Source organism: Scardinius erythrophthalmus, assembly GCF_964197995.2.
Source record: "Scardinius erythrophthalmus genome assembly, chromosome: 16".
Classification (NCBI taxonomy): Eukaryota; Metazoa; Chordata; class Actinopteri; order Cypriniformes; family Leuciscidae; genus Scardinius; species Scardinius erythrophthalmus.
Genome location: NC_138236.1, coordinates 34,532,001 through 34,558,328, shown reverse-complemented (window position 1 = coordinate 34,558,328; position 26,328 = coordinate 34,532,001). Strand labels below are relative to the sequence as shown.

Below are 26,328 nucleotides of genomic sequence, written 5' to 3'. Positions count from 1 at the left end.
TTTTAGATGCATAGACTAGACTACATTGGAAAAATTATTTTAACAAATCTCTATTGAGTTCAGACGACCTGAATTCCTGGCGTTACAACAGATTTACAGATTTCAGCAATAGAAAAATAGAGAAAGTGCTCTCCTCTCAGTTTTGAACATGCAGTGATGTTTTGAATAATCGGACCGTCTGAGCTATCCGGGCATCAGAATCCCTGGACTAAAGAATGCAGGTCAAATGTGATCACAGGTCAAATGTTCACAGAAAGCACCCAAGTCTGCTTTAACCCATTTCACACAAGAACAGGATTACCGGTACGAGTACGTACTGTAGAAGGTCAGAACGTGCTGATGGAAGAAGTCTGCTTTGGGACAATCATAAAGCTCTGTTGGAACTGTTTCTGCTGTAAACATGCGTTAGACAGACATCTAAACTTAGTGTTGCATCTCGTGTTCGCCTTCTTTTCCATTTATCAGCGTTGCGGGTCTGCAGTGCTTGTGTACTAACTGTAATACTATAGTAACTATTATGCGTCTTGTGTTTTAAAGACCAAAAGAACATTCTGTGAGATCATCCTCCTATGCCTGTGTCTCAGAAGTAAATGTAGTCAAATTGGACAGACTGTGAAAGTAAAGCGCTTCTTCTTATCCAGGTGGATGAACAAAATGGCTCAGTATATCCTAGATAATTTCTGATGACTGGCATCACAGAGTTTATAATGGTACGGTATTTTGGTACTGATGTGGGAATGGTATCTTACTGGTAAAGGTAAGTTGGCAACTGGTAAGTTGTGTATTTACTACAAAAGTCATAATTTTACAGTAATTTACCGGGATGCTGTGTGAAAGGGGCTATTGTCTTTTGTTAGGGTTAGGGAAAACTTTACACCAGTACCTTTTCAAGTCTGATCCATTTTAAAGGTGCAGAATGTAGTATTGACAGTTAAAGATTGGGTACTGCAATCCCAATTCAAAATATTGAAGAGTCACGCGGGTTGCCAGATTGAGGACTCACAACAGGAGTGAGCGCATTTGACATAGTTAGGTGACAAGCCTTACACTATAAGCTGATGAGTTGATTTGTCCGCGTTTTAATATGGTCCTGTTCATAGAGATTTTTAAATGGATGCTGAAGCTTTTTAGGTCGGGTAGACTCTTTGATCTCTGACTCAGTTCGTTTGCTGGCTTCCATGACTGCAATACTCTGTGTTTTCTGCAAAACTGGCAACCCGGGGTGTGAAAATACTGTTGGGTAAATTGGCAACATGCGGTATCGCACAGACCAAAACAAAAACAGACATTCCAACACATAACACACATTTTAAAGTAAAATAACTGGCTGTAACATTGTTTTTCGGAGAAAATGTGTGAGCTTAAAATGTTTCCAAAATATCTGTAAACATATTATGGTATTTTTATGCTGCCAGTGAGTGTGCCTTACAAAGTTGGTATGTTGTTACGTCTTGTGTTGTAAATGTGTTATTAAAAAAAAGAAGAAGAAAAAGATGCATTCCATTTTAAGCATCACATTTGTGTCCAAACATCTGATATACTTATTTATTCACATAGTCAGGGTTTGAAATGAACTTTTTCACTCACCAGAAAATTTGGCTGCTAAATTTTGAAGTTATCGGCCATTCAAAACTTCTACTAGCCAAAACAAAATGATCAGAAACATACCAGAGTATCAATGTCACATGCTTAGATTTAAATCTGATTCTGAATCATTGTATTGCTTTCAGCTTTACGACAGTCAATCACTGTTTAAGGGTACCATTCAAATAAAATACAAAATTCTCTGTGATTCTTTTATAACTGTCTTGATTTTGCCTGCACGTAGCAATAAAGACGCTAGGTAGCTTTTCCCCCAAAAGTCTTGTACATGTGGCATTTATTAGAACAGGTTGGGAAAAGTGGCCTCTTAATTGTCTCCTAGGGCTCCGGCGGAGCACACCAGACTGGAAGCACTGTGCCTCGGACATCTCGATAGACGCCGAGTGATGCCGCCGCTATGCGTATGGTATGGTACCAAATATATACAGTATAAGTATGGTAGAAAACAAGGTTTTCAAATTTTAAAGACGTGGCACTCCGCAGCGTTTTTCTCAGTGCGCGACCCTCTTTATTCTTTGTTTTGCTAATGTTTGAGGATCTTTTTAAGGGAAGGGCTTTGGTAATGATGCCATAACCCGCCAAATTGGCTAGCGTGTTGATATGCGTTACCCGCCACTGTGGATTTTCACCCCTATTTGGCAGGTTGGCGGGTGATAATGTCAAACCCTGCATACAATGACTATAAAAAGTCTATAAAAATGGCAGGTTTGAGATATGAATCCAAGACAAATCGTGTCTTTTTCCAAATTTAATGTGATGTTGAAACCAACAAAATTAATGTAACAAACAAATATATATTTTTGGCCATTGTACATTCTAAATCATGAACAGTGGAGCTTGCCGAACAGCCATGCGTGTGTTTTGTCAGGGCCATATCCTAAAAAAACATGATTATATAGAAAATGTGGCACATGTGTGCTGTGGTGCAGCGTGACAGATCTCTCCAGGCCTCAGTGAAGTGACCGCGAGCGCTGGTTTCTGTCTCAGGTGAGGCATTCCTCTCAATCACACTGTCACGCTTGATCCCTGCTCTCCTTGTGAACCTGGATCAGCTTCCTCTTTCCAAATGATGACCATAAACTCCATGATAAGAACCACACAAATGGATTCTTATCAGTTTGAAATAACTTTAACCGTAACGCAGCTCAGGCTGGATCAAATGTATCAGTCTCATTTTTCCGTTGAGAAGACATTTGAAGCTGCATACGTACCCTAGTGAAAAATAAATATACTAAGAGCTCAAACTCACTTAAATTTGAAAACAAGACTTAACCCTAGCGAAAAATAAATACCAAAATGTATTTGAAATACATTTATTTTATGCTAAGTCTACTACAAATACGTTTAATAATAAATTAGTAATAATTAATAAATTCAAATTTATATCAGTAAGTCTAAAGCTATATGAATGCAAATGTACATACAGTATGTATAGTATACTTAGTATAAAATAAATGTATTTTAAATACATTTTTTCCATAGTTATTTTTTCACTAGGGCTACCAGATAAAAAAATTGGGGTCAGTAAGATTTTTTTCTTTTTAAATAAATTAATATTTTTATTCAGCAAGGATGTATTAAATTGATCAAAAGTGGCACTAAAGGGACTTATAATGTTGAAAAATATTTATATTTCAACATTTTAATCAATAATAAATATCATTCTTTCAAACGTTCTATTCATCAAATAATCCTTAAAAATCTTGGTTCCCATAAAAATGTTAATCCGCACAAGTATTTTAAAAATTGATCATAATCAGAAACGTTTCTTAAGCAGCAAACCAGCAAACTAGAATGATTTCTGAAGGATCATGTGACACTGAAGACTGGAGTAATGATGCTGAAAATTCAGCTTCGCATCACAGGAATAATACTCACATTGAACACCGTTGTAATAATATTTTATATTGATATTATAATTATTTTTGATCAAATAACTTCAGTTTTGGTAAGCATAAGGTGCTTCTTTCAAAACCATCAACAAATCTTACTGACTCCAAACTTTTGAACAGAAGTGTATGTTTGGAAGTTGGTGCACTAGTTACAACCAGTGTTCTTAACTAGCTTAATCAACAAGATTTCCTTGACCAACTAGCTTCACAAGAACAAGCTTGCTTGAGCAGAAAGTTTGGTTGGAGACCAGTATGTCTAAGCAGACCAACACTAAACCAGCACTAACCTAGTTAAGCATTTATCAGCATGGAAACTCAAGTGCTCATAGAAACGTCCAAATTGGAAGTAATAACTAAGGCTGTTCCTCTGATTTTGGTCAAAGTAAAATGCATATGCCGGGCAATTTCATACATATTTTATCATTCATGTGTAGTTGTTTCGTAGCATAAATATTCGCATCCTTAACAGGCTAAATGAGCAGTGTTTCCTGTCAAGATTAAATAGCTTATCTTACAGTATTTACACAATGGTCTTTACAAAAAAATTAGCAAGAATGTGTCATGTGGTGCCATTCATGCCATTCAAGAATGTGTCATGGTGCCATTCATGCAACTCATGAATGTGATATTTCTGATATGACCAGAACTTTTTTCAGAAGTGATTTCATTGATAAAACAATATGAAATATTGATATTAATGGCCTTGCCTTCTTGAAGTCCAGAGTGCACAGTTTAGCTTTCTCTCCAAACTGCCACTTGCACTGCGTGTCGGCGTCATACAGCTCTCCAGGAAGTTTCTCGGGGTATTTGTACTCCTGTATGGCGTTGGGCTCATCAGACAGACAGGTGGCCTGGGCGGTACTGAGACAGAAACACAACTGTAAAACAGCTTGACTCTTGTACAGTAGAGATGGACACCATGACAACATAACAACAGTAGTTCCCCTGGCTACATTTAGAGATTTCTACATTTAGACTTTATCATGACGTATGTTATTCAATGCTGCCGTTATTATACAGGCCGACAGAGAGGCTCCGCTTGTAAACGATATCATGAGAGACAAGGATCATGAGAAAGAATTTTACATTGTTTAATACCGTGTGTTTTACACAATCAGACATACAGTGAAACCCTGAATGAGCTCTGAGTAGTTTAGCAGACTCTCCGGGCCGCTCGCCCGCGCAATGACGAGAGTGTGTCAGTATGTGAGTGTGTGTGGGATGTATATTTGTAATGGGGGTCACATCAACTGGTCTATTAGTTCTATACTATATAACAAGCATGGTAAAAACATACTAATAGAGGTGATCAACCAAAATAAGGAAAGTCAAAGTCAAGTAAAGTCAAGTCACCTTTATTAATATAGCACTTTTTACAATACTGATTGTTTTAAAGCAGCACTGATTGAACAGAAAGTCGGCACACTGCTGCTCCCAAACAATACTTGAGTTTAGGGATGCATGATTTGGAGGAAGTTTTTACTTTAGTAAAGATGAGTAGTCAACTGAACGGTTTGTATCTGTACATACAGATACAGTTGCTGCAGAACACTGCAATATAAAGTTGAAGTCTACTACATCCAGCTATCCCAGAATCCCTCTGTGTTTCAGTGGATCCTGTGAAGGGAAACCCTGTCCTTTTCCGCTCCTGCTTCCAATTATCTGGAGAAGGATCAATGAAGCAGCATCTGGCCCACAGAGGCAGGAATGTCAGAGTCAGATGAATCTGATTCAGTTCCTCATCACCACTCAGTTTTCCCAGTGTCACCTCTTTAAGTTTCCCCCCAGATTAAGGCGACCGGCAGCTTTAAGACAGACCTGCACAAACCAGACCCAGCCAGACTCCCTTTCGAGCTCTGTTTTATTAGTGAGGGGAGTGATAAAAGCGGAAGGCTGTGAAGAGGAACGAGAGAGGGTCTGAAAGCAGATCAGGCTTTAGCTACTTGAAGGTCTTGTGATCTGCTGGCTGAATGTCGATAGGCACATGGTGACGTAGGTGAGGCTGCTCATGAGGAATGAGAAACAGATGGGAGGACAGCTGACGGAGAGAGCATTGCCGTATTTATCGGCAGCACACTGGGGTGCCGTGGGTGTGGAAAGAGAAATGAGGGAGGATCATTCTGCAGTTTGTCGCCTTCAGATGCCCTGTAAGAGCTGTGGCTCACAGGCAGACTCTGGTAACACTAATGCCACTGTCACACTAAAGGTTTCGGTACATATGAATTTGATTAACCATGCAGTCTGACTGGATTGACTGGTTGGTTCCTTACGTCAATTTGCAACACTTACGGCTTCAGGATGCTAAATGAGGAACTAAATGAGATGGAGAAACTCAAACCACAAACTTTGGGGAGTCAGCAATAAAGCATCATGATCCCAATCACTTTTAATGGAGAACTGAACTGACACGACGTAAAGGCCAAGTATGGTAACTCTGTCCTTGTCCTTTAACCCAACCAAATTAGTGCACACACATTAGGAGCAGTGAGTAGTGAACACACACACTGCAAAGCGTGGACACGCACACCTGGAGCAACCCCATTTCCTGCCAGTATTGCGAATCAAACCTGTGATCTTTGGGTTATTAGTCTGATTCTCTGTCCATTAGGCCACAACTGCTCTATGAGGTCTGCAGTCTTCCATTCTGGTGACATGAGAGACAGTGACCATTATCGACCAGATGTAGGCATGTCCAATTTGAGAAAGTTGAGAAAAGTTTTAATATTATGCAAATAAAGGGCAACTACCAATGCGAGTGAAGTCAGTGGAGCTCATATGCTTAGTTCCCTGCCAGGTAATGTGTCGTAAAGAGAGTCAGAGTATCAGTCAGCGTATGTTATTGGGGAAATAGAGTGCTGCAGTGAAGTGGTATTTTTGTAGGCCAACCCGGAAGTTAGCATCACTCTGGTTCCCTTGACAAAAACCCAATAGGATTTTTTCCCCCCATTGACACACACTATTAAGTGCATGATTCTTAAGGATGTAGTCTTTGAGGTTTGCTCAGGCACAACTTTTAACAACACAGCTGTCTTTCATCGTCGCTAGTTATTTGATTTTGTTTTGGAATTTGAAAATATCTTGAGCTTCTCTTAACCACAGAGCTTTTTTAGGCATTTGACCAAAAGCCCATTAAAAAAACAAAAAAAAAACTTTGACTTCAGGATAATGGAACTGTAAGTGCTAAAACTCGTTTACGGGGTTTGGCCTATAAAAATGTGTCATCCCTGCAGCACTCTATGGCAGAGTGCATATTTTTTGCCTTTGCAATATAATGGAGTTCTCTCCGACAGTTCAGCGGAAAATGGACCTTGTCCGACTGCAGCTCCCGCACAAGCTAGCGGCCTTTACTGAGTTTGCGAGTTCCATGAACTCAGAACATGCAATGACATCCGAGAATGCTCTACTGAACTTAAGGACTTTACATTTATGCATTTGTCAGACGCTTTGCATTCAAGGTATACATTTGATCAGTTCATACATTCCCTAGGAATCTAACCCACGATGTTGACATGGCTAGCACCATGTTCTATGGTTTGAGCTACAGAGAGCATACTTTATGGAACTTTATTTTTATTTTTTTACATTTACTAAATCTCAAGACTGACAGGAATCCAACTGCAACTCTGCTGTGCAAAGGCAAAAGACCGTAACTTCGCTTTTGGTCGAAAATGAGTTATTGAGATTTTTGGCACATTCAAGACGTCCTTTATCACGTGGATAAGTATCTTGAATCAATTCCGTTGTTTTTTCGAGAAAATAATGGGTTGTCTTAACAGTAACTTCCAAAAGCCCATGAGAAACCAAGGCAGAACACCGTAACACCATTTACCACTCTTTGGCTTTGTTTTGGAACGCTCAAATTGAGTTACGGTACTCTGCCTTTTTTTATCCGCGCGTCAATATTAAGTTACTGTGCTGGTGTTCTATCAAATAATGATACCAATCAAATTGTACGGTGTTCTGCCTTTGTTTCACTGTCCATTAAAATTCATTGACATTAGGCTAGGTTGTAGCCTGTGTACTTTGTACAGCTTCCATCAGTCCCTGTAAGTTGATGTCCCCAGAGCTTGGTCCTGCACAAACACGGTCAGAACATAATGGTCTGAACTAGAGTTCTCAATGGGTCGGGTCGGCCCGACAAACCCGACGGGACCCGCGGGTTCGGGCCGGAAATATAATCAAATGACTCGGGTCGGACCTCGGGCTTAATCTTTTCCGCTCAGTACAAAAAAAAACACATTTATTAATCTTCGCTGCTGTTCACCGTAAAGAAAGTCTTGCTGCTGCGTGTAACGTGCATCATGGAGAGGGGCGGGGGCAGACCTGACGCCGCTGCGTGCACGCCTTTAGTCTGGAGAAGAAGATGGAGTTGGTGAGAAGTAAACTTGCCGCAGGTGAATTCACCGTCGCTACTACAGCCTATTTATATATTTAAAGTTTATTGTTTCAGTTGTTTGTATTGTTAAAAGGCATGAACATTAAAGGTTGATTTGAATTCCCATCTGCTGGTCATGATAATACGTGTATAAGAGAAAAAAAAAATCCGACGCGGCGTCGGGCCGCGGGCCGGGTTCGGGCAGATAATTCATGTTTATGTGTCGGGTTACATCGGGTCCGGGCTTTAAAAGCCACGGGCCGGGTCGGGTCGGGTTGTAATTTTCAGGCCCGTTGAGAACTCTAGTCTGAACACGCTCCATCGGCAAACGTGCGAAATCGATTGCGAAGGATATATGCAGAGTTGACAGAAAAGAACTAAAGCCCCGCCTCACCCGGGTACCGGACCTGGTTGAAACACTCATGCATCTAGCTGGCAGAGTGCCAAAACTTCGCCGGCGCCATCAGCACCGCCCTAAACATGGTCGAGCCGAGGCGGGAATAATATATCACAGGGAGTGTTAATAATGAAGCGGGTATATTAGTGCATACAACATAATGAAGCAACAAGTGTACTGGTGCATACAACATCAGACCAGCTGTTACAAGCGGTTTACCTACAATCACATTGCCTGGCAAAGAAACCCCTACTCTCTCCTGCTGAGGCCTAGAACTACTGGATCTTCGCCCAGATGAGCTCATCACGATAACGGAGCACGAGGCCGGTTCATTTGACACCTTGGTTAATTTAAGGGCAAAAGGTCAAGCTGATCCACTTTCACGAGCACAGACGTGGCTCTCAGACAGAAAGTGACATTTAAAACCTGCTGGAGCTGCTTGCTTTTACATATCACAACCAAAACAGCACTACAAATACTACTTTTAAAAGATGAGGTTGGTGTCTAGACTCTCACTGGGCTCAGGCTGGGTGATTCTGCATGGATGACTAATGGACAGGAGATGCTTAGTAAAGGGCATGTTGTTAATCTTTGCACTGTTTTTCGAATGCCACTTTGTGCTGCCAATGGGTAAAGCATTTGATTTTGGCATAGTCTCTCCACGTGACTGAAAGTTTATTATAGTTTACACAACACTGTAATTGTATTGATGCATTGAAAACATCAGATCCTAGATGTCAAAACAAGTCTTTACTCACCTTAGAAATCTGTTTAGATATTGTCGACTACAGGATGACCAGGAGAATAAACCATTATGCCCAGCCAAGGTGGGAGACATAATGTTTCCAACCGACTTCTTACACACATTGCCTTCGCCATCGTGGACCATACCAAAGCTGTGGAAAACAAGGCTTTCATTGATCCAGTACAGGCAACTGGATATGAGGGAATCTAATAGAGGTTAATTATAAATTTGACTCTTACTTGTGGCCAGATTCATGGGCAATTGTGAAGGCCAGACCAAGACCCGTGTCTTCATTGATCGTGCAGCTGCGGTACTTACTGCACATTCCACTGATTGGAGCAAAACCTGAAATTGAAACAATGAATGGAAGGATGAATGAATTGATGATGGCTATATAAGTCAAGCCAAAAAGGGGCCAAAGAGCCTGCAAAAATAAACATATACCTGATCATCTCATATCGTCAAACTGTGCAACGCAGTTCAAAAGTTTGGGTTTGGTAAGATTGTTTAATGTTTCTTAAGTCTCTTATGCTCTCCAAGGCCGCATTTATTTGACAAAAATACAGTAAAACAGTAATATTGTGAAATATTATTACAATTTAAAAGAACTTGTTTCTATGTGAATATATTTTAAAATGTAATTTATTCCTGTGATGGCAAAACTGTATTTTCAGCATAATTACTCCAGTCTTCAGTGTCACATGATCCTTCAGAAATCACTCTAATATGCTGATTTGCTTATTATTATTATTATTATATCAACGTTCTTTGATGAATATTAATTTGAAAAGAACAGCACTTATCTGAAATATAAATCTTTTTAAACGTTATAAATGTCTTTAATGTGACTTTCATAAGAATGCTAACTGCAAACTTTTGAACAGTAGTGTCCATCATCTAAAAAAGTGAAATGGCAATAAACATAAGAGTGTGAGATGGCAAGTGATGGACTGATGTAATCAGATCAAGATTTTGAGAGTATTTGTTTCACAACTGCCTGTTCAAAATAAAGATCAAATCCAGTTGTTTTGAGTCAGTTGCAGGAAATCTGAACAGATATATGAGTTACTTCAACCAGTATGAATCTGAAACACATTATATGCTATGTCTTCTACAACTAGGAGTAGTATATTAACTGTAGAAGGCATAAAAAATAATAGAAAGGCAACCTCACAAAATGCTTTGAACAATTCTATATGTGTTGCAATACTGGTCTGAGATCTAAGAGAACTGTATTTTATGACAAATTCTGACTTTGTAACTCTTTAATACAAAACCTATGGAGATGAAGCCCAGTGTACGTTGGAACAAAGTCAAACCCCAAAAGGACCAAAGGAGTCTGATTTATTTTCCTTAGATTTAATCGCTTAAAATATGTGCTGTTTTTTGACACATACGCACCAAGTGATAAAATACTTGCATGTATTGCACAAATGTGTTGTACCAGATTATGTTGTGATTTATTTGTCTTCCAGCCTTATTGAAAATCGTATTTGGGACAAAAAAAAAAAAAAAAAAAAAATATATATATATATATATATATATATATATATATATATATATATATATATATATATATATATATATATATATATATATATATATATAAATAAATAAATCACATACTTTACTAAAAATGCCTTCAGGGCCCATTACAATTGATTTGTTTCTAAAAGGTCAAAAAAAAAAAATCATCATATGTAATGTTATATCTTTCAATATTTCTTGCTCTCAAGAAACTGTCATATGCAGAAATGATGCATGAGGGTAATTCATTTTGTATTCTGTGGTTTTCTCAGACTAGCGGTACGGTTGTATCAAAGGTTCGGCGTAGCTCTTTAATCATCCAGTCCATGACCTGTGAGGGACGTGAAATCTCCCATGACCCCCTGACCCCTTCACCTCCAAGCGTGAGCTGTGCGAGCCGCAGTCTGCGCTCAAGTGTTAATCATTGACACTCCACAAATGTTGTGTTCTCAGCACCCTTTGAACTGCGGCCTTGCATTTGAGGGGTATGGCTAGCTTTGCTAATGGGGTTAGGGGTTAGCAGGGAGAGATTCTTTTATGTGGCACAGGGTGGAGAACACAGCTCGAGCTCTCATAGGAAACAGGTTATTAGAGAAAAATGTTGTTACTGTACCTCTAATGATTTGGCAATTTAGCAGTAGCTTAAGTGATGACTAAGCGCAGTCATCACCAGACAAACAGTATAGTTTTAGGTCATTAATCTTAAATGTCACACCACACCTATGTTTTCTTACTCTTTTGTACAGGTTTACAATAAAACCTGACATCAGCTTAAAAGTTTTTGTCTTGTTCTGTCACATAGTGGTGTAAATAAAGCATAAGTGAAGGCTTTCAGTAACTTATGCCTAATGTATACAGTAAATGTGATATTCATTATCAGCCACTATTAATTTAAACACTAGGCAAAAGTGTCCAATAATAGGCCAGTTACTTACAAGACTAGTATTGGTTAGGGCTGGGAGTTGCCATTGACCTCCTAGTTCAATATTACAACAATATTTAGATGCTTTTTGGTTTTTCAATGTCCAATATATTGATGTCTGTTTAAATACTTTAAATAATTAATTATATATTTTCAAAAAAATCATTATAATACTGTAGTACTGTTTAAACCAGTGGTTCTCAACTCCAGTCCTCGGGGCCCGCTGCTCTGCACATTTTGTTTGTCTCCCTTATTTAACACACCTGAACCAGATCATCAGCTCATTAGGAGAGACTCCATGAACTGAACTGAGTGTGTCAGATAAGAGAGACATACAAAATGTGCAGAGCAACGGGTCCCGAGGACTGGAGTCGAGAACCACTGGTTTAAACTAATTAAAAAAATAATAAGAAATTAAAACAATGATGTGTAGCCAGCTATTTTTCAGCTAATCTTAAGAAACATTACAAGCAATAAAACAAAGAGTGCTTTCAACGTGTAACTGCAGAGGGCTTTAAAGCCACTAAAGTTTGTCAGACATGAACAGTGAGCAGCGTTTCTTTATTTCTCAACGTTAATGCAGTTTGATTATTAGTAATGGCATCATAAACAGTGCAAGTCTCTTTGAGTTGCATTTACGCTGACTTTCAGATTTACATTTAAGCATTTGGCACAACTTACAGTGCATTCAAGATATCCATATCACCCTGCGTTCCCTGGGAATCGAACCCATGACCCTGGCGTTGCTAGTATCATGCACTACCATTTGAACTACAGGAACGCTGTGTTTTACAATCTGTTAAAGGAATGGTTGACTTCAAAATGAAAATTTTGTCATCATTTACTCACCCTCAAGTTGTTTCAAACCTTTGTAAATTTCTTTCTTCTGCTGAACACAAAGGAAGATATTTTGAAGAATGTGGGTGACCCCATTGACTTCCATAGTAGGAAAAAAAAATACTATGGAAGTCAATGGGGTCCATCAACTGTTTGGTCACCGACATTCTTCAAAATATCTTCTTTTGTATTCAGCAGAAAAAAGAAAATTCATACAGGTTTGAAACAACTTGAGGGTGTAAATGATAATTTTGAAGTGAACTAATCCTTTAAGAAGGAACTGACAAATTTTAGAAAGGTGAACACTTAGAGCATGTATCTCAAGACGCGTTTAAAACTTGAACTTTTTTTAACATGGCGTCTTTAAAACAAAAGACATGGCTGTCAAAGACGTCCTTCAAGCACGTCAAATCAGCAGATGTCGTCCTTACCCAGAGTGTCACATGGTTCATTCTTCCAGGAGCAGATATCCAGACCGGTTAGCAGGATGGCATGATCATGACGGCGACCTCCTCGCCCGGCTAAACCTGACTGCCACTGGCAGAAACTGTTCAGAGTGTGGTCAGCATGATGGTTAATCACTAGTCCATCCTGAGGAAGTAAAGAGTTAAGAGTTAAGAGTAGATGTAATTGCATTAAATACTGTGTAGACTAGAACAATTCTAAATCAATAGTGGATTTAACATCAAAATATAACGTCTACTGATAAAATGTATGTTTTTAATGTAACCTTCTTCCTTTAAATAGGGAGAAAAATAATTAAAAGAGCAGTTTCATGCCTATCCTTGGATTGTTGAACTGTTCGAGGATAGTAATGCAGTACATTTTAGAGAGAGTAATTAGTTCAGTAATCTAATTACACTGTTGAAGATGTAATTAGTAACTTAACTCTAGCTGCAAGTGACTAGTGTTGGGAGACTAAGACTACATCTAAATTAATCCAGATGCATTTCAAAATGCTCCCCATCCACACGTTTTCAAGTATTTTCCAAAAATGTCTCTTCCACACTGAAACGCTAAAATCATCTTACAGCGCATGCTTAATAGGCTATATCATAAAATCTCACGAGATGATAGAGATAGACTAGACATAATAAAGTTTTCATGCTATTCTTCTGGCAAGATAATTTTATAGAGAATGAGGAGTTACATCATGATCTTTTCACGAAGCGTTGCATTCCGGGAAGGTGCCACCATATTAGGTGGTAGCGCTATCTGTTGCCATGGTTACTTCAACAGTGAGACCGAGAGAAATAGCGAAAGAGAGAGAGCCCAGCTTAGTATTTGTTTACATTTTAGCGATACGCCGCAGTTTCTTGGGAAGATATGGAGAAGGAGGAAGTGAAAGGAATCGGGCTCTATCGGGAGAGACAAAATAACAACGCTAGGCAGTGTTATTTAGACACTGCGTGTCACTAAACTGACAGCAGCGACAACGAGCACTCAGCATGATTTCAAAAGCAACGTATTTCAGCGCCAGATGATCTCTTTTTATTTAACACAAATGAACAAAAGTAATGCTCTGTTAGTCAACTAGAGTTGTTTAATTTGTAATAGATATATCTGTACCGCGAACTGTTTCAAAAAGACACTTTTTTTTCAATGACTCGCATTGACAGGTGAATGTCCGATCTGTCTGCTTACACGGCAGGTCCAAATGCACATCCGATTCATATCAGATTTATTTCCACACATAAATGACGCCTGAAAGCTCAAGTATGACTGAGCTCTCGCAGTTAACAGGTTTGTGGGTTTGTAAGTTGCACCCAGCCGCATCAGAAATGTTCATAAGCTTCTAATGACGTAAAGCTTATAAACTCTTGCATTGTGTAGGCACTGATACCATAAACCAGGTAATTGACTATGTCAGGGTGTGTGAAAGGTGGTAGTGCTTCTGGGTCTTTCATCCATTCTGTAGCTGCAGGTCGTTCGGGTCCATGTTGTTGATGCTAAGCAGTTTCTCTAAGGCTACGTTTACACGTGGCCGGTTATTTTCATAAAAGGACATTTCACCCTCTCCGTTTTCAGAAAAGTGTTCGTTTACACAAACCTGTGTTTATGCTGTCAAGAACATGCCAAACCTGTAGGTGGCAGTGTAACGAGAAGCTCAAGCCCATGTTAGCCCATGTCAGAATCCCGAAAATATAGGTCGCACCTTTGACGCAGTGTCAATACTGGGTAATGGGTCATGGGTTCTGTCGCATACTGTACTGTGACGTCGACTGCCTAAAACTCATTTTTTCTCAGTTTACATGCAAACGTGCAAACAGAGTTTTCCAAAATCTCTGAATCGTTTTCAGAGGCGAATTCTCCATTTGCGTGTAAACGAGGGGCACAAACGTGTCCGTTTTTCAAAATAACCATGTACGTGTAAACGGGGCCTAAATAACACTGCCTGGCGTTGTTATTGTCTCTCCCGATAGAGCCCCTTTCCTTTCGCTTCCTATTTCTCCATTTATTCAACCGTATCGTTTTTCAACCGTATTCTCTCTCTAAGCACAGCCTTCCCAAAGTTTTGAGGTGAAAATGTCTCAGAATGTGTATTTATTCTGAGTGGAACTACCGTGCTCTTCCCCGAATGGTCCGGATCTGCGAAACGCGAGTCTGAGCGCATAGATTAGAGACGGGGAGGCAAATACATAGCCGGAGAATTGTGCCTCCGTTGGTAAAAATAATCAGCCAATCAATATCGAGTATTTCACTTTCAGCGATTAGGAGTGTTGAGAAAAGTAACATGGCAGAGGAGGTTAGCCTCCCTTGGTATGTCAACCAATCATCGCAAATACGTAAATTACGTGATATATTAGTTTGTACTTCTACCGCTGATGTATTAACTACGTATGGAGAGTAGAAAATAGTGAATTTTTGATCACAACAGCTACAAATAAAAAAATAAGGAAGATCCCATGCCTATAGGCTAAGCTAAAATATGGGCTACAGCAATCAGCTTCATAAATGGCCGAACATGCTCTTTTAACACGGACAAGGATAAAAGGGACACGGACAAGGATAAAAGGGACACGGACAAGGATTTGAATCAGGTGATAGGCTAGGTGAGTGAAAGTGTATTTATATTCTTATATTTAATATTCTTATACATATATATTCTTTTATTTAAAGTATGAATGTGTCATTTTCTGTAAATTTTCTGACTAAAAGTGTCCCAAAAAAATAAAATAAAATAAATCAACAGTCTACTATACAACGCGAAAACAGCATTTTCAAACATAGCCACTTGGGAAACATCTTCCAAAAATTATGTTTTCAAAGGACAAAACCAATGCCTCAATGTGGACAGAAGGCCAGAATAAAGAGAAAAATGTACCCAGATTAGTGTATATGTAGCCCAATTCAAACTGCTTATCAAGCTCTGGGCAGAACAATTACTGGCTGCCTCTGCTGACCCCACCTCAGTAAATGAGTCTATACTGTAGGTAATTAGCCCCTCATCACTGATCCTGAGTGACTGTTGCTAATTACCCCAATCAAAAGGGGGATGAGGGTAATTTTCTGCATTCCTCGACTGGTGGCTAACGTGAACTTCATTAACATTAGCACAGGTGTATCAGTAACAGAGCCCTTCAGCCGTATGCTGGCCCGCTTTCCCACAGACATGTCCCTCATCTGGCTGGAATCCAACGGAATGCTGTGTATCCAATTAAACTGTCATCATAAAAACGAGACCTGTTCAGATGGAGCGTCTCAAAAAGAGTGAAAGAGACAAGCCTCTCAAGGACAATAAAATCCACCTTTTGAAGCAATGTTTCATTCGGCTTCAAAGCCCTGTGTTATCTAAACCTCTCATGGTCCATGACGTCAATCGCCTCCAGAGGGCTTTAACTCTCATTCATTTTACAAATATGCACTTGGTGTTGGTGTAAGATATTCATTTGAACACACATTATCAATGCCATAGAGCCAAGATCTTTTACTCTGTTTTCAAAAATCTCCACTGCAATAAAATTCATAGCACCTTAAACTCACCTGGTCTTCATCCAGCAGTATTAGTCCAACAATTACAACATTGATGTCACCTCCAATCGTGCCATCTTTGAAAAGCGTTGAGACCTTTTTGGAGATGCAGAAAAATCAGCATTAGACTACAGGATTGTGCATAGACATGGAGGCATCTAAACTCAGTTTGACTTTCTTGAATAGAGCAATAAGAAGCTTCTGTTTGGAAAAATGAGAAGTGTGTGGCTGTTCTTCAAAGTGTCATGTCTCTGGAGGCATACCACATGTACTTAAGGGAATCCCTAATCCCACATTTCACTGGCCTTTGAAACAGAACTGAAGACAAAGTCCCTGAGATGGTTTAAAGTGCTCAGGGAACATAAATACAAGCACTTAGTTCCCAATACAAGGCCTTTTAGTTCTGCTATTTTGTCTTTCTTTTCGTTGACACCAACACAAGAGGCTTCCAGTTTGGTTTCATGTGTCAGTATTTCACTGATCCTTTGTAAAACACTTTTAACACACCTTCAAAAATCCTGGGTTTGATGGTTATGTTCACAGCATGTAACATGATCCTATTTTGATTACTCAACAACAATGTTTTCATGTGTGCTCAAGTTTTTTTTCAGTGTGCTCACCCCAAAGAGACTCACTTTGACTTTTAGCAATCATTAACTAGTCCGATTGGTCAACCAGATGCTTTGACCTCAACTAGACATACTTTTCCATGCAATCAAAACATACATGAACACAGAAAACTGGGAACTGAATGGATGGATGCATGGATCAATGTAATGGATAGATGGATGTATGGATGGATGGGTGAGTGGGTGGATACATGTATGGGTAAATGGATGCATAGAAGGAGGGATGGATGTATGCATGGGATGGATGCATGGAGGGACTGATGCATGGAGGGATGGATGAATGGAGGGACGGATTGATGGATACATGGATGATGGATGGATGCATGCATGTGTGCAATGAATGGCTGGATGGATGGATGCATGGATGGATGGATAGATGCATGGATGATTGATTAATGGATGGATGGATAGATGCATGGATAGACAGACAGATGGATAGATGGATGCATGGATGCATGCATGGATGGATAAATGGACGGATGGACAAATAGATGCCCGGATTCATTACATGCATCTTACCATGTTAAGAACAGTAAGGACATATGTGGTTATATTCTCATGGCCATGATTGTCCATCATGTTGCGGTCGACCACCACCAGCGTCTCCACATTCAGCCTCTGGCGTGGATGAGGTTTAAACGTAATGGCTCGCTTCCCTCTGGGCATTAACTTATATTCATCCGGGAAAATATAGATATCTTCCTCAGGAGGTTTAGGCATATCTGAAACACAGGACCAAGACAATATCAACACTGGGTCACAGAGTCAATGCTGGTTCCCCAAAGAAAGTGCATTACTAGTTCAGAAAAAAGCTGAATCTGTGTCTGGAAAGCTCAGGCCCATACGAGACATTAATGCACGCCATGTGTGTCAAAATGTATTAGCTGTTACCTCACATCCCACATAAGATTTGGTTACTCGGTTTGCAAAATATTACTCAGGGTTCAAATGCGGTGTGAGGATGTGGTGTTTGTTTAGAGTAGGTGAAGATAATTCATCCCAGACCAAACACAATACAAGATGATGTCATGAAAACATGTTCAAGCTGACCCTTGAACAGCTGTGACCTTTTTACATATGATGACTGTTGTCTAAAATACACCCCCTCCTCTCCTAATGAATGTCTTTGACAGTCCAGCTACTATAGACCTGAACCATGTAATGGAAAGCAACTCTGTTTGAAGGTGCGGTTGGAGAGAGAATGTCCTTACATACATTTCTTCCGTCGTCCACAGAAGTGCTGTCTCTGCCGTGTAGTGTAGTTGAAGTTGTCATGACTGTGTGGGGTACGCTGGGTCTCCTCTGGATCCGTCTGTGTGTGTGTGGTTCTCTCATCTTGTCTGCTGGTTCTCCACAGATATGGGACTGCTGAATCTTTTCTGCTGACCGTCTTTAGCTCAGAAGACCTCCTGGTTCTGCCTTTGCTTGTCTGTGGTGGCATGAATCTCTTGTAGAGAATGTGGGGATGGTGGTCAGATGGTGCTGAGAAGTTCTCCAGAAGTGCCTGATGTGGATGCAGTGGCTTCAGGAAGTAATCCATATCCTGAGTTCTAATCAAACCTGACTAGAGGGAAAACACACTGGTCAATGCCTTGCAGTCTTCATATCCACAACATTAAAGAGGTTCTATTACTGTATGCTCATTTACAAGTTCATAATTTTGTTTAGGGTCTACTAGAATACGTTTACATCATGTAATAAAAAAAACTCATTATTCTTTTATTTTTTATAATTTACATTGTAGCAGCACCTGTTTTCAACCTCTATCTGAACACTGTTTTAGTTTTGATTTCTTTAAAACCTGCCTTCTAAAAAGAGCAGTCTGCTCTGATTGGTCAGCTGGCCCCACTCTGTTGCGATTGCTCTACCACTAAGAGCAGGGGTTGGCAACAGGCAGTAATACCTGGCCCATGTCTGCAGCCAGATTATTTTGATATCGGCTGGTTCTGAAATAGATCTGTCATGACAGCGATAGTTACTCACAATCACTTTGTCTTCAAAACATTATGCCGTCATACTTACATTTTGCCTTCAGAATAAAAGTACGAGACTGTTTTGCAGCAATGTTTTATTTTGAGATGAATTGAGAGCTTTTAATTTGAAAAGTTCTGAAAGACATTCAAAAGAGATCGCTTCGTTGCAGATAAGACACCAGCTTTGCAAAACTAGGTAGGATGAACGCATAGTTGTCTTTCCATTCTTCTTTGTAGGCTATGCCCTATTTTCGCTGTCAACTTTCCTCTTTAGACTCTTTGATAGTGCCATTTTCTCTCACCAGCTAGCTTAAATGTTAACATCACTCTGCACACGACATAATAGCGTACCTCCAGCACGAAAAAAAAAAATTAGTTTAGTACGTGAAGATACCATAATTCTGGAATAATTCTGAGTGTAAAAATAGGCTACGTCAAATAATTATTACAAAAAGTTAGGCTCCATTATGTAACAAAGCAAATTAAAATGATACACATTTATTATTCACAATATGGAAAGAGGAAATAAAACATAGTTCGTTAAGAGCATGACTCAAGCACGCCATTAATGGACTTATTCAAGTCCTCTTTTATTTTTTGAGTTCCGCATCTCCCACATATGTGTGTTTTAGCAAGGCAGTCTGTGTTGCAAGTTGGTAAATGAAGATACTTGCCAAGGTTACGTGTCACTACTGCTTTATTAATTTATCCAGTGTAAAACCCGGACACCGCCACACAAATGTGGGTTTTGCCATATTGGTTCAGTCAGGAAGAACAAGCTAATGTCCGAACCACATTTGCAAGCACGACTTATGCACAAGTGGAAAAAACAGCGTCTCTTGATCATCGTGACAACACATTACTTACACAACTCAACGAGACCACACCATTTTGTTTAGTTTTTGTGCTGCACATGAATCCCAACTCTGTTGACTCCGCATTACAGGAATATTGTGATTTGTACGTTCCGGAAAGAAAACTCAAGACTACAATGGAGGCATTTCAGGGAGTTAAGAAACAATGACACTGATATAGAGAATAACTCCCTTTGGAGTGACTTTGTGCTTTTTAACTTTGCAGACTTGTTTCATGCTCAAACAGCAACATTACACACTATAGAAAGTTGAAAATGTAAAAAAGCACAATAGGTGCTTAACACTAGATGTCCATTTCCTGAAGGAAACAACAGTGCTTGCAAGGCAGCAAAAGGAAATCAGGAATGCCAGCTCATCCAGAGAAATTACATCTAGAGCGGCACAATATATCCAAATTAAGTCAATATTGTTATATGGCTTAATGTCAAATCACGAAGGCTGCAATTTAATTGAATACATATATGTGCACTGCAAGTTTCAGAGATACAGTGTTTCAGCATCTTGGTTCATTTACTGTGAAACGAGCAGCTGAGACGCTGAAACATTATATCATGATTTGCACATGTGTAAAACAAACACAGTAATCTTCACTCTAAAACCGCCAAAATAAAAGCTTGATGGTTTAACATTTGAAAATGTAGACATTAATATGTAAATATTTGTATTGTAATTTTACCACTGCACTATAAAATAAAATATTTTTTATTAAATACTATTTGAAATATATATATTTATAATAAATGATCTACAAAGTCTGAATGCAGTTTATACATTAAGGATGAACAAACCATGAATAAAATGAATGAGGAAGACCAGTACAGTGTTTTGCAAGCACTGTCATAATGTTAATGTGTTAATGTGCTTTGGAACATAAAACAGACCCTTTGCTAATGTTCTCAAAAGCAAAAAAAACATCTGTATTCAAGATTTATTTTGAGTCTGATTTCCAAACTGTTCAAGAATCGGTACCGATCACATATGAGGTGCAGAACGTGCATGTCAAGCCGACTCGTTTATGACACAAACGCCCAAATTACACTTCTTTGGAAAGCTGTGCTGTCATTAACACTAACAAGCTTCACGTCCCTCGCAATCTGGAGATCCCAAGGACTCTTCAAACCCTCATCCAAATGTCACGTCAGGTCAGAGCGAGAACTCATTTGTGCAGGCGCTTCAGCGCGGTCTGATAATTACCTTCAATTGGGCTCAGAGGATAAGCTCCTTTCCAAACAAACAGAAAAGCCCTTCTGAGAACCTGTTTGAACCCAATGTGCATCTGATTATCATTCGTCATTGCCAAAAACACTTAAGCTCATTGCAAGGCAATCGTACAGACAATAGGCTGTAAAACATGTTGAACTCTGGAAAGAGAAGACAAAGCGGGTTGCATTTAAGTTCAGGATTTGTGCATGAAGGCACATAAGAGAAACTGTCTGGAGGACACAAGTACATTAAAGGACTGAGGTTTCTAATGGGTTTGTGAGGTAAAATATGATGGCCCATAACTGAGAGAACCATTTACTGTATGTGAATTGAACAGAAGTAGGGGTGTAAAAATTCACTCGTTTTCCTGCATATGTATCGATCTTGAAACATGGATCACAATCGTCATCAATGTGGGAATGTAACTTTGAAGAGCGCATGTCCTGTTTACAAAGGTTCAAATTGATCTACCCAATAAAGACTGGTTTATGCTGGTAACTGCTGTTTTGATGCTATTTTTCCCCCACTTTTGTTAGCCTACACAGTTGAGCAGAGATCTGGTCTCGCTGGCTCAAGGAACGATGCCTCACTCCACGCTTAAGTAATCAACGAGCAAAGCCATACAGGTCTCGCCAGACTAAACAACCCCGATCCAAGATCACAGTGTGTGTAGAGGATACACATCTCATCACGTAATTAACGCCTGTATGGGAGGTAACTGCTGATAGATTTCAACACGCGCCTTTTCAAACAACACTTGAGTGATTCTGGAACTGGCCATGACGTGCAATGATAATTAGACATTTTAATTACCACATCACACATACTGTGTATTTACAACAAAGTATTAAAATGAAAGACACAACTGGCTCTTTAAGAGAACAGTTGCAGGTGTGGTGGATTTTTAATAGATAAAATAGTAAACTGTATATTAAACTAACCATGCCTCTAACATCTAACCTTACTTCCCTTTTTAGGCCTAACAAAACTAACACTTTGAAACACAATACTAAAACGTTCTGTCCTGTGTTTTTGAATGCTGTATGTTGTGTTGCCATATCCTTTTTACTTTGGTTGTGTGAGTGTATAAATAACAAATATGGGAACTGAAACTAGACAGATGGCTAAATTTGAACCTTGTGATTAACAATGAAGTAATCATTAAAAAAGTTTGCTTTACCTAGTAACAGAAGGGTTTGCATATGAAGAACCAATCAAATTCATATCATTTTGCCATACCTCCCTATTCTATAAAAACTGTTGTATTCGTGTTAGCTGGTGGGATTCTCAGTGGAATTTGTCTGAGATCCTCCGGCCTTGCTTCTTCTGAGATTCTCTGAGAACTGCTCGAGAGATCCTCCGGCCGTGATTAAAGAATTTAGAGGACATTTGCTGAAGTCTGTGTGTCGATTATTCCTGTGTTAGTTAGGGGAACAGGTATTAGCACCCAGCCGACATCGATGTGTAGACGCGCTAGGGTATAGGATTAGACTCAGCCGACGTCGATGTGTAGATGCGCTAGGGTATAGGATTAGACTCAGTCGACGTCGATGTGTAGAGGCGCTAGTATATAGGATTAGCACCCAGCTGACGTCGATGTGTAGACGCGCTAGGGTACAGGGTTATACTCACCCGACATCGATGTGTTGACGCGCTAGAGTATAAATATTATAGGCCCAGGTAGACTTAGGCCAGATGAGAAAGGACTTAGTTAGGTTTAGGGAAAAATCTATGACACAGGTTAAAACTTTTTACAGTGTGGATTATTGTAAAAAAATATCCTGTAACACTTTATTTTGATGGTCCATTTTGGCCATTCTGTTGACTATAAGTAACTTTGCAACTACATGTCAACTTATTCTAACCCTAACCCTACCAGTTTACTAATACTCTACTAACACTCTAATGAGAGTTAGTAGACATGTAGGTGCAACATTACTTATAGTCAACAGAATGTGTTAAAGGGACCATCAAAATAAAGTGAAACCAAATATCCGATAATTTATGACCATGAATGAGAATTGATGTCACTCCATATTTTATAGTACAGCAATAAAATTAATGTTGATGCCTAAAAATAACCAATCAGAAGAAACACAGCTAGATTTCAGTGTGAGAAGAAAGTCACATGTCAATAACCACTGGCTGTGGATCAGATTTTAGTTCGTTAGGATAGTTGATATCATTAGCAGCTGTAAACAGATTAATCCAGGCGCTTCCAGAGCAGTGATTTAAGACTCCATCAGGAGAACAACACCTGGGACTTAATCTCACCCCAAGACCAAAGGTCCTACAGTCAAGCATTTGATCCTTTATTGGACGCTGAGGATTTCAAAGAGCAAAATTACCCAGTTGTTTTGGTGTCAAGGCAGCAATCCTCATGAGATACGCTCGTCTTCTGTCACCAGATCACAGGGTTTAGTCAACAGAAGCGACCTCTGCCAGTGCCAAAGCTTTCAGGCTAGATGTAGGATGAAGTTCAGGCATGACTGGTCACTCCGCATGACTCCGGCCTGCTGTTCTCATGTTGGGAGTTTTAGCAGTTGTCAAGACTAATTCACAAAGTCGACTCGATTTATGGTGATTACGCTTTCATGCTGTCTACACGCTTACTGCATGTCTTCCAATCGGTCATTCCTATTCATCCAAAGTTTAGTCAATAGAATCCCGCAGGATTGCAATTATGGCTTCTGGTTAGTTGAGGGAGACAGTTCGGGATCTCATTGACATAATTCAGACAGACAGAGAGCGACCTTGCAGTGACCTGTGTCATGTTTTTCATGTGATTAAATGCACATGGTATCTTTCTAATATTATGCACTACACTTAGTGTTCATCCTCTGTGACATCACTTCCAGTTACTGAGCCCTATTTACCTCAGACTATCGCAGAAGTTTAATTTGCTGATGACCTTTGCTTTAAAGACTCACTGGAAATTGTTTCCAGAGCCACTATGACAGAGAAACTGCTAACCTGTATTCAGAGTTTTAGTTCATGTGATCAGATTAAATAAAGGCAACATATATTTACATATTCTTCACCATCACATAGAGAGGTCTGCCATCTGACAAAGCAAACAAATCTGGCAAGTGACATTTCTTTGAAATTGAATTTTAATCCAGAGAAGAGAAAATTGCAAATGAGATATATTCATTTGTATTTTTATTTTTGCCAAGGAATTTTAAGAGAAACATCTATAAATGAGCAAGTCATAAGCAATACAATTCCCTTTGGTGCTGTTCTTTTTGCCATTCTCTGCTGGGAGAATAAATGAATTCTGCCGTTCTGAAAGCTGGAAGATGTGTCAACAAAGATTTGCACTGCAAAACTGAAAATCGCTGTTTTTTGAGCTTGAATTATGTTGTTCGAGAAATGCTGGGTGATGTAATGGGTAAACAAATCAAATTTCAGTTAAATTTATATCAAATTTGGTCTAAAGCAACTGCCAAAGAGGAAATAGGGGAGTCATGAAGGAAACCATAAATTTGTTGATCTATCCAGGGAAATCTGTACCTTTCCATTTCTGCGCTCAAGCACACAGTTTAGCATAAGTAAACAGTGGAAATCCATGCTGTCAATCGGGAGTGGTGCTGCTGACATTCCTGCATAAGTAACACGTAAGAATCATCTGCCACAAATCTGAGCCTCAGTCTCCCTGGTCCAAGACAAGCTTAACTAAAAACAAATGTCTGCGCTGCCTCCTTAAATACCTCTCATGAAATTACACACTGAGAGCTACAAGGTGCAAATAGCAGTCATAAAGCTCCAGAAGACGGGCTGAGACGCTACCTGGGAGAAAAATAACAGCTGCACTCCCGCACTCAGGGAAATGGGCAGATCCAGGCACGACCCTACAGGAACTCTAATCAAAGGAGCTGAGCGGATATGAGCGATGCACCTGACGCTGTTCCTATTTCCATGAGAGAGAGGCTTGTACTTGCCTTGCTGATTTAAGAAGCTGAAACCGGACCTCTTCAGAGCTGCTATAAGAGTTTATATGCCAGCTGAAACTATTTGGGAAGGGTGTCGATGATTCGTTTTTTAAATTCTCTTACATCATCTCAGTGACTAACTGTTGCTGTTCTTGTTGTGAAGAGGCAGATTCAGAGTCTTAACCCCTTCCTTGACATTTCATTGCATGAATGCTGACTATATATATCTAGACTAAATCAACTTGAGCTCCTCAGAAACACCATATCCAGCAGGATCGCATGTATCCTTGCACATTGCCAACAACCTCCCGCCAACAATTAGTCATCCATGGCGCCTCTTTCTGCTCTGTACAGGGCAAATTATGCTACGCTCCATTTCTGTTCATTATAAATAAATATGTTAGTCTTTAATTCTGTCAGTCCATCAAAGCTACATTAAAAGCCTGGAGAGTGAAACTTGGGATTGTTTTATGAGGGATAAAAATGTATATATTTTGGACAAGAGATCTGAGGAGTTGCTGGGGGTTGCATGGTTTGGTTTAGCCAAATGATGAATGCTAAATCATAAGCATTGTGGGAAATTAGGTGAAAGAGAAAGAACCTATGCACCAGGTCCTGCTTCGAAAACAGCTTGGGATCAGAAATCAAACAATTTCTTTGGGATTGAATGTTTGTTCTTGGTTTTAATTGAGAGTGAACAAAATCAGTTCAATATAAAAGGACCCATACCAACAAAAGCAGCTGTGACATGCTACAAACTCTCAGTTTAGACCAGTGTCGGACTGTCAGTGTCTTTAGGGGGCCGTTTACACGATACCGCTTTCAACTTAAAATGGCAAACTTTGTATGCGTTTTGGGGGCCCGAAAGCACAAACTACAAAAACGTGTAAACTACAAAAATGCGAATTTGTAAAAACTGTGAGGTCATGCGCATTATGCGTTTAGTCTATTGGTGTGTAGTATTTCTAGACTACTGGCCTGGCATGAATAATACAGCGGTTTTAATGGTTTTCGCGGATCCCTGTGGACCGGTATTGTTTTGAAAATGCTGTCGTCTGTAAGCGAATAGCGCAAAGGAATATCTTTTCCGTTTTTAGTACATCGTTGTTGTGTAAACGTACCTTTAATGTGCCTGTGACACAGCTCTTAAATTTCATATCTTTAAGTATTTCCTCTTTAAAGCCTTAAAGTAAACATTAAACTGCATTCACAACGTATTTAACTCTTTCCCCACCTGCATTTTTGAAAATGGTTGCCATTTTTGATCATTTTCATAAAAGTTTCATGGCCGCAGAATATTTTGTTGTATAAATATCTGAACATGCAGTATATCAAAAGAAAGAAGCTTTATGCATTCTTTTTTAACATTTGAACGTGGGTGAGTTTAATAAAAAAAAAAGGAAAATTTTGAGCAAAAAGCTGAGAAAATCACGTTTTTTTGTCAAAG

At 39.4% G+C, this 26,328-nt stretch overlaps 1 protein-coding gene across 1 annotated transcript in view; it reads right to left on the bottom strand.

Moving 5' to 3' along the window:
• The window catches only part of adamts16 (ADAM metallopeptidase with thrombospondin type 1 motif, 16), a 92,909-nt gene that overhangs the window by 60,472 nt on the left and 6,109 nt on the right, over nucleotides 1-26,328 (bottom strand). Inside the window, exons 4-10 of the mRNA XM_081388156.1 lie at nucleotides 18,114-18,462; nucleotides 17,418-17,620; nucleotides 16,282-16,365; nucleotides 12,729-12,888; nucleotides 9,251-9,356; nucleotides 9,025-9,162; nucleotides 4,202-4,355 (exon numbers count right to left, since the gene is read on the bottom strand). Coding sequence (XP_081244282.1) covers nucleotides 4,202-4,355; nucleotides 9,025-9,162; nucleotides 9,251-9,356; nucleotides 12,729-12,888; nucleotides 16,282-16,365; nucleotides 17,418-17,620; nucleotides 18,114-18,462 — 1,194 coding nt within the window. The remainder of the gene's footprint in view (nucleotides 1-4,201; nucleotides 4,356-9,024; nucleotides 9,163-9,250; nucleotides 9,357-12,728; nucleotides 12,889-16,281; nucleotides 16,366-17,417; nucleotides 17,621-18,113; nucleotides 18,463-26,328) is intronic.